The sequence below is a fragment of the Schistocerca nitens genome, chromosome 7 (genome assembly GCF_023898315.1).
Source record: "Schistocerca nitens isolate TAMUIC-IGC-003100 chromosome 7, iqSchNite1.1, whole genome shotgun sequence".
Classification (NCBI taxonomy): domain Eukaryota; kingdom Metazoa; phylum Arthropoda; class Insecta; order Orthoptera; family Acrididae; genus Schistocerca; species Schistocerca nitens.
The window spans coordinates 153,743,701-153,751,639 of NC_064620.1; the positions used below are offsets into that span (position 1 = coordinate 153,743,701).

Sequence of the window (7,939 nt, forward strand, 5' to 3'; positions counted from 1 at the left end):
TGATTAGTTGGGACTTTGACTGTTTTATTCACTGAGAATGAACTAGAGGAAACTGAAACCAATGCTGAGACTGTCAGATCAAGTAATAGTTCAATGAGTACCAGCTGTATGAGGAATCAATTGAGGGAAAGCAAACATTGGTGACGAGCAGTCACAGCAACTTGAGCCAATATGAAAGCCATAAAAAATTCCAAAGCCAAAGAAACTGCATGAATTCACTATTTATCAGTCTAAACAGTCAGTTGACCCTGATGCTTTGTCATTGGAAGGAGCATTGACATAAGAAAACATTGAAAACTTACTGAAAGCAACACAATATGAGTTATAATCTTTTGGAGAGAATCACACGACAATCTGCTAGTTATCCATCAGAAAAATGACAATAAATGTGAACTGAGTCTTTCAAACAAAGAAATGTCACATTATATACTATAAAGTACAGCCAGTAACAGAAGGCTGTACTCAGATGCGAGGACTGGACTATGATGAGACATATGCGAAAGTTATAAGTTATCTCTCATTTTCTGCTACAATTTATTATCTGCTAAGACTGCTAAACATGATCTTGACACTGATCACCTAGATGTTATAATGGCTTTATTATAACATGACTTACATGAAGATATTTGTGTAAACGTTTCAGAAGCAGATCCAGTTATAAAATCAGTGAAAGATACTCGTATTAAAAGACTAAATAAGGAAACAAGGTGGTTGCTGCAGGAATTTGAAATTAGACAGGCAATGCTGAATCCAAACTTTTAATGGTCAGCAGAATCTAAACTTCAAAAGGTCAGCAGATGACCCAGGTGTATATTCCAAAAATCAAGATTCAGACATTTTAAATGTTGATGAAACTATTAACTGTTTAGGTATCCAAATCACTAGGAATTGCACAGAAAGCTTGTTAACTGATAGATCAGACACATTATGTAGAGCAAATTCTCGACAGATTCAATTTGAAAGACCGCAGCCTGATCCTATGCCAGTGGATAGTAACCAAGTGCTCACTCGTGGTACGATTCCAAAAACAGAATAACAGCAATAAGCTATGATGCAAATATCATATTGCTAGCAATAGGAAGTTTAAAATATGTTCATAAAATATATTCAATTAGGAACAAGGCTGCATGTAGCTTACTCAATAGGAACTGTCAGCCACTTTCATAATAATCCAGTGATACCCCACTGGTGGGCAGTCAAAAGGGTCTTTAAATATGTAAAAGGTGCCAGGAATATGAAGGTAGCACTTTCTTTTTTTTTTAAAAAAAAAAAAAAGAAAAAAAGCAGCTTATGATGAATTCTATGATAAAATCATATCATTTGAATTTTTCTTACAGGACTTTCCACTGGCTGAGACACATGCAATAACAAGTCACACTCACATTTACCTGATGATTGTGTTGGTTGTTTGGCAAAGGCCTCCTCCAAAATGGAACAGAGTTCTGTAGCTGTAGTGACATATTGCTGCTGTAGGGTTCTTGCAAACAGTTTTGTTGTTGTTGAATGGACAGACTCGGTACACCAACAGAAGGTAGTGCAGTAACAGCAGGAGGAGGGACAAATGATGTTGGCTTCTTCTTTTTCCTTTTAGTTGCAGCTGTTGAAGTAACTGGATTGTTGAAGCGACAGTTGAACACGCCAGGTATGCCTCCATGCTGGTACGGCAGGTAACCATTGGTGCACCGCTGCTGGCAATTATTGACTGCCTTCCCACTACAGTGCACTTCCTGAAAAAAATAAAATAAAACAATTTAAAAAAGTTGAAAATGAAGTGTTCTAATGAGTGCATATTTCAGAGATTTTAAATTCCTTTGTCAGCTTATTCCAAGCATAGACCATTGTTTTATATTTTTAATCTTTATGGCTACTCCTGTACCAGTATGTCTTAATTTTTTTCATTTTTACAATTCAACTCCCAATCACCATAGTAATTATGTTTCATAATACATACATTTTCTATCATGCTATTGGGGCATAACTAATTCTGCTTTTAGCCTAATACTTTTGCTGAAAACTTTTCAGGCATTGTAAAAAAAAAAGGTAAGCAAGTTAACTCCAATTTTTAAGCAGGACAGACATAAAGTATTTAGGTTTAGAAATATTTGAGTAGCTTTTTTGGTAGGAGATGGACATAAGGAGATATATACATACTATCGTCTCTGTTTTTTAGCCTCTTTTCTCCACAGTTACAGTTATACAAGTTATATAGGTTAAATACCATCTTTTGAGACCGTAATGAAACTCTTATTAAGACCAAATGTAATTTGCTTTATTTAAAGTAACCTCAATGGCCACTGTAGCAAAATGATTTTTTCTTATAATTTTGTTTGCTAAGACCATGAACAGTTCTACATAAAAATATTAATTATTACCTTTACTCACAGTTTTTTTGTTGCTTACATTGTTCTTCCTGGTCTTCTACACATATGTGGTAGATGTTTTTGTGTTGTGAAGAACCCCAGCCACTGTTAGTGAAAGTGCTATGGGCAAAAAATCTAACACGTGTGTGAAAGAACAGGGAAAATGAGATAAGCAACAAAAAACTGAGATTAGAGATAATAATTAATACTGTTTACAGCAAACTATTCATGATCCTAGCAAACAAAATTGTAAGAAAATACCGTATTATTAGTGACAACTGAAGATGCAAAACATGGTCTTAAGAATATGCATTTCAGTTGCAAAAGACGGTACCTAACCCATATACCTATATAAAGACATACAGCTGGTGAAAGACAAAGGTGTTCCAAACATAGAATTGATTAACACATTACAGGAAATGAGTGTCTGTCTCCTACTCAAATATTTCTAAACCTAAATACTTTACGTCCATAATTTCCTCTGTATTTGTCTCTCAGTCAAGCACTCACAATCCTGATTTCATTAGTTAGTGTGTCGGCAGAACTGTTGCGCTTCATACAATGTTAACACTCATTATCAATTTTGTGAACTAAAAATATAACCAGTACTTACTTTTGCCACTGCAGTTTGTTCATCTTTGCCATGGGCCACCACTTCACCACAGTTTACATTATTTACATTAGCTAATCTCTGTGTGGAATCACAATTGTTGTTATAAGTATTTGGTCTTCCACCTGCTTCATAACGTAACCTGCAGACACCAAAATTGAGCCAAATTATATTTACTGTTATTAAACTACATATAGTCTGTCTTAAAATATATTTTTATGCTACCTTCTGACATGAAAATACCGGTAGTAGAGAATCATGAAGCAAATTCCAGTTGCAAATGAAACAAACACCACTATCGGCACAGTGTTTCGATACCAGGGTGCTTCACTCCACACGCCAACAAGCCAGGCAGTAACCAACAGGGCATTTTCCAGAAACATGACTACATAAAATGTTGCCATTTTCTGCCGAGGATTAACTTCCTGTAAAAATACAGAAAACTAATCAATAACTATCAAAGTAAATTCAGTTTAATGATGGAGAACACAAGAGCACAAATTTAAAAAATACAAGAGCTGCCGAAGCTACTGAAACCAAATGTCAGCTATGACCCATGACACACCGATGTGGTGGTGTGTGACATCATATGTGTGCAATCAGGGATATAACAGAACAAAGACAATTTCTATTTTGACAATATTATTTTTCAGAACACCAGTTGTGGTGGCTGACTAATCTGTAGTTTAGTAAAAAGTCTGGGTTAGGTTAGAAGGTGACAGTTTGGCTGTGAGTTGGCTAAACCAACAAATGTGATATGAAATCTTAGTTGAGATGACATACTGATCAGCAGCATCGTGGAGGTTTGTATTAGGTTAAAAGGTAAGAGTTTCAGTGTAAATTGGCAAAGCCAATGAATCTGGTGTAATTTTTATAAGTAGCTTACATCCACCATTTTGATGTCACCATGGAAAAAGCAGATGGGTAGTATTGGTACGTCCAATATGTATTAACTTTAGTACAGTAAAGCATAAGTGAAAAGTAATTTAGCAACATAAACGGGAGCCATTGAAAAATAATCGTTCTACATGTATGCCTTTACTTCCCATTTGGTTATGTACTCTTGTGAAAGACACAAGAAGATACACTTACAAAAGAGTAGGAGGAATGGAAGGAAGAATTCTGGCACAAACTGGGAATGACAAAAAAGTCTCTAGATTCTTCTGCTACATATGACTCTTCTCTAGTATGCCCTAGATAAGTCACTACTGAAAATGTTCACAATTATATATAAGTAGAACAATTCCAGAACATAAATATAACTTGGCACGGGAGGCACATATTTTTTCACTTGAAATTAATTACATCTCAGTTTTAAGCAGTGACAACTGTGTTTTCCCTGTGCGATTACTCTGACTTCTTTCAGCTAGTAGGACTTGTATACTAATAAAAGGTGTAGATTTAATGCAGCTGATTGCCAAAGCAAATTCAAATGAATATTATAGAGTAGAATTAGTGTGCTATCAAATAATATCTGCAAACACCTTAAGGTAAGGCTGTCATCAACTCATGGGTTGGTTTGAACACCAGTGCAATATTAGGCATGATCCTATTGGAGGTGGTATCAATCTGCCATCCTCTGATCTGGCAACAGACTTATCCAACCTATTACAGAGGGACATACAGTTTAACATGAACTGTAAAGCACAGCTAAAGTTACATGTTTCCCCCTCCCCCCAAAATCTTGGTTTTGGTGAGAGTTTGATCTGCAGTACAGCCCAAGGACTAGGTTAGGTTGGAGGGTGACAATTTAGTTGTAGTTGGTGAAGCTAACAAATGTGAAGACAGAAAATCAGGTTGTGGTAATAAATTTACTGGTAGTGAAGTCTAATGTTTACCTCACTAAAAAATACAAGATGGGGTTCAATATGTAACTCTGATATCCAAACCATAGTACAACTTCAAGTTTTTCACATTAACAAACTTTACATTACATTCTTCATTTTGGGAACCAAAGGATTATATTAGAAAATTGAGGCAAAAGCTGAAGTGAGTTAAAAAATATCATGTTTAGTCTACATAGCAAATTTTAGCTTGACAGGAAAGGGGGTTCAGTCTGGACCAGGCCACTGGCAGTAACAGCAGTGTTTCTCAATTGCTCATATGTAGGCAGGGCATCTGTTTGATAGTGTCCCATCCCCTCTCTCCCCCCACAAATTTTGGATCTCGTATTGTAACAGTTATGGGTGTCTCCGAAAATGAAACATGAGTGAGGCAGAAAGAGGCAAGGGTGCTGAAAAAAGACATGACGAGAACCCAAACAAAATATATGCAGAAATGTCTATGAGATGTTGATTTTGAGAGCAAAAATGGGAAAAAAAGTCTTTCCTGCATCAACCAACCACCATTTCCATTAGCATTGCAAGTGAGGTTAATCCTTGGAAATGGCTTTCAAAGGATTTTGAAAGTTCTGACAACAAGTCCAAGTAAAAACTCCTTGTTAAACTAACAAAGGCTGGTACCTGTATTGCTGTATAGGTTATTGTTTTACAACATACCAAAGAGGAAAAGAGTGAGATAAAGTGAAGGAGTAAAACTGAGGCTCTGAGAGAAGTCTCCAAGATGATAATTGAATTTCACCTGGAAAGAAAGGAACCAGGTTAGTTAAGGATCTGAAGACAGGGAATGGCTTTGAAGATGTCAACACAAGTATGACAATTAAAGAAGCATTATGTGTACTTGTGAGGATAAACATCAAAATTTTGTGAACTACATCAACTTAAGAAAGAGATTGATGTTTGCAAAATGCAAACTATAAAGATTTAGAATGTTCTACTTTGAGTTCTGTGATGGAAAGCAGTGAGCATCTGGTATTTATATGTTTCAGACATAAAAATATGTTTTAATGTTGTAAATATATTATTGAAAATCTGTCCGAAAGTCACACTCATAAGTATGAAATTATGATACTAATGTATTATCAAAGGAATACATTTAGTGGTAAAAATTACATGTTACAATCATGTAGCATTTATTTACAGGCCAGATAAACATGTTACAAGATGGTCATTACCAACTAAACACTCATTCAAATGTAGTCAGCCTAGTTTATAATTATGTCTTTTGCAGTAATGACTGAGAATATGGAAGTAGCCTGTTTGAGAAAAAACATCTCACTGAAAGAACCATTGCAAAAATATAAAGATTCAAACACATAACAAAATAATTGTTTCCCTTCAAAGTACAGGATCTCTGCCAGTGATCAGATGAGTAGACCTACATCTTAATGAATTTAAGATTAAAACTGCTTACCTGCAAATTTATATATGAGAAAACATATACAAATGCTATGAGAGCTGAGAAGGCAGCCTTCCTCCGTCTTGATATCCTTTCACCATGAAAGACGTTCTTTGGGGAAATGAGCCACAGAAACATTGATATCCAGTGCAGCCCTATCACCAGAAACACCCAGTGTCCATACAATGTAGCATACACAGTCAATGCTGTTACACGTGATGAGACTGTTCCTAAACGCCACATAAATTGAAATATCACGCCTAGCCATGTTAAAACTAATCGATGCACATTTTGAAGTCTAACATTTTTGCTAAACGAGGCCAAAGCCCAACAAACACTAAAAAGAGACAACACTGTAGACACTATATTTAAGTCACTAAAATTCTTCGGTGAAGTCTCTTGCCACAAAAGATAAAGCTGGACTAGTAACATTGGAGCTGCCTCACAAAAAGCATGAAATAATCTTAGCATACACAAGTCTCTCACTTCGTGCTTCACATAACGAAGATCAACTGGTATGAATAATTTAAAATATCGCCACAAAACTCCGCACTGGATGACATGTAACAGACCCACAAGCCATTGAAAGCAACGTTCTCGGTTATTTGACGTCGGTGCCGTCGCAGCATCTTCATTCTTAGACTTTTCTTTCACTTTTCTCCGGGATTCACACGCACATATATACCATTTTAAAGATATGACTTGACTAATCACAAGAGACGTAGCAACAAAAGTCAATGAAACAGCAAACCATACGTGTCGACCACGTTCAAACAAAGCATAACCCATAACAACATCAAACACAACATCACAGAAATAGGACGCTAAAGATATTATGTTAAATAGAACGTCACATAAGGGAAGAAATTCGTGGTGAGCCATAATGTCCTTGGCGCAAATGCTTTACCGATCAGGGTCATTATTATTCAACATCTTCATTCAGGCGTTGTGTACCTCGGCCATTCCGCTTCCTGAAACTGGTGAAATATTGGCATATTTATAAATGACGCCGGACCTAGAGTGTTACTTAAGTACATTGAAATCAGTTCTAAACATTAAACTAATGTTTATTCGAATTAAGTATGATTTGTCAAAAAATTACTGTACCTTTATTCCCCGTGTAACTTTGGAATGCGAGGAATTTGCGTGACAATCCATATTTGCGTGTTCTATACAGTATCAACGACAAAATTAACAACAATTATGTGTTCAACACAATATTACAACAGCATAAAACTACTGTACACAAAGCTATTTACACACTAAAACATGTAAACAATGGTGTTGTCACTACATTTTAATCGCTTTAACGCCATTGCCGTAAGCATAGCCCCACACGCCACCTATGTTGAAATATGGTAACTACCGGCATCAACTTTGGCGTTCGTGAGCCAGAGATGTTCAGGGAATCGAGTCACTGGTCAGTGGTCAGTCTCAGTACTCTGATGCGGTCTTGGTTGGGGTTAGAAGTACGATAGTTAGCATTTGGGAGAGTAGCGATTTCACAGTTCCGATGTCTAAATACTGACAGTGCTCAAAAAATATTTCTCCTACTACTACAAATAGTGAATGAATGGTGTGGTTTTTTAGAATAATGTTATCCCATTTATTGCAACTGTAATTTTATTTCGCCGCTCGGATAGTGTCTACGCCATTAGTTGTCCTTTCTGTGGCTATACTTAGCGTTGTTTTTTTCAGTCGCATTGAGAATAAAACAAATGAAACTCTGTTT

General features: G+C 36.2%; 1 protein-coding gene across 1 annotated transcript in view; it reads right to left on the reverse strand.

Moving 5' to 3' along the window:
- LOC126195124 (uncharacterized) overlaps positions 1-7,089 on the reverse strand; it is a 30,457-nt gene extending 23,368 nt beyond the window's left edge. The window contains exons 1-4 of the mRNA XM_049933616.1: positions 6,223-7,089; positions 3,196-3,395; positions 2,974-3,112; positions 1,389-1,727 (exon numbers count right to left, since the gene is read on the reverse strand). Of these exons, the coding sequence (XP_049789573.1) occupies positions 1,389-1,727; positions 2,974-3,112; positions 3,196-3,395; positions 6,223-7,089 (1,545 nt within the window). The remainder of the gene's footprint in view (positions 1-1,388; positions 1,728-2,973; positions 3,113-3,195; positions 3,396-6,222) is intronic.
- Positions 7,090-7,939: the final 850 nt, after the last annotated feature.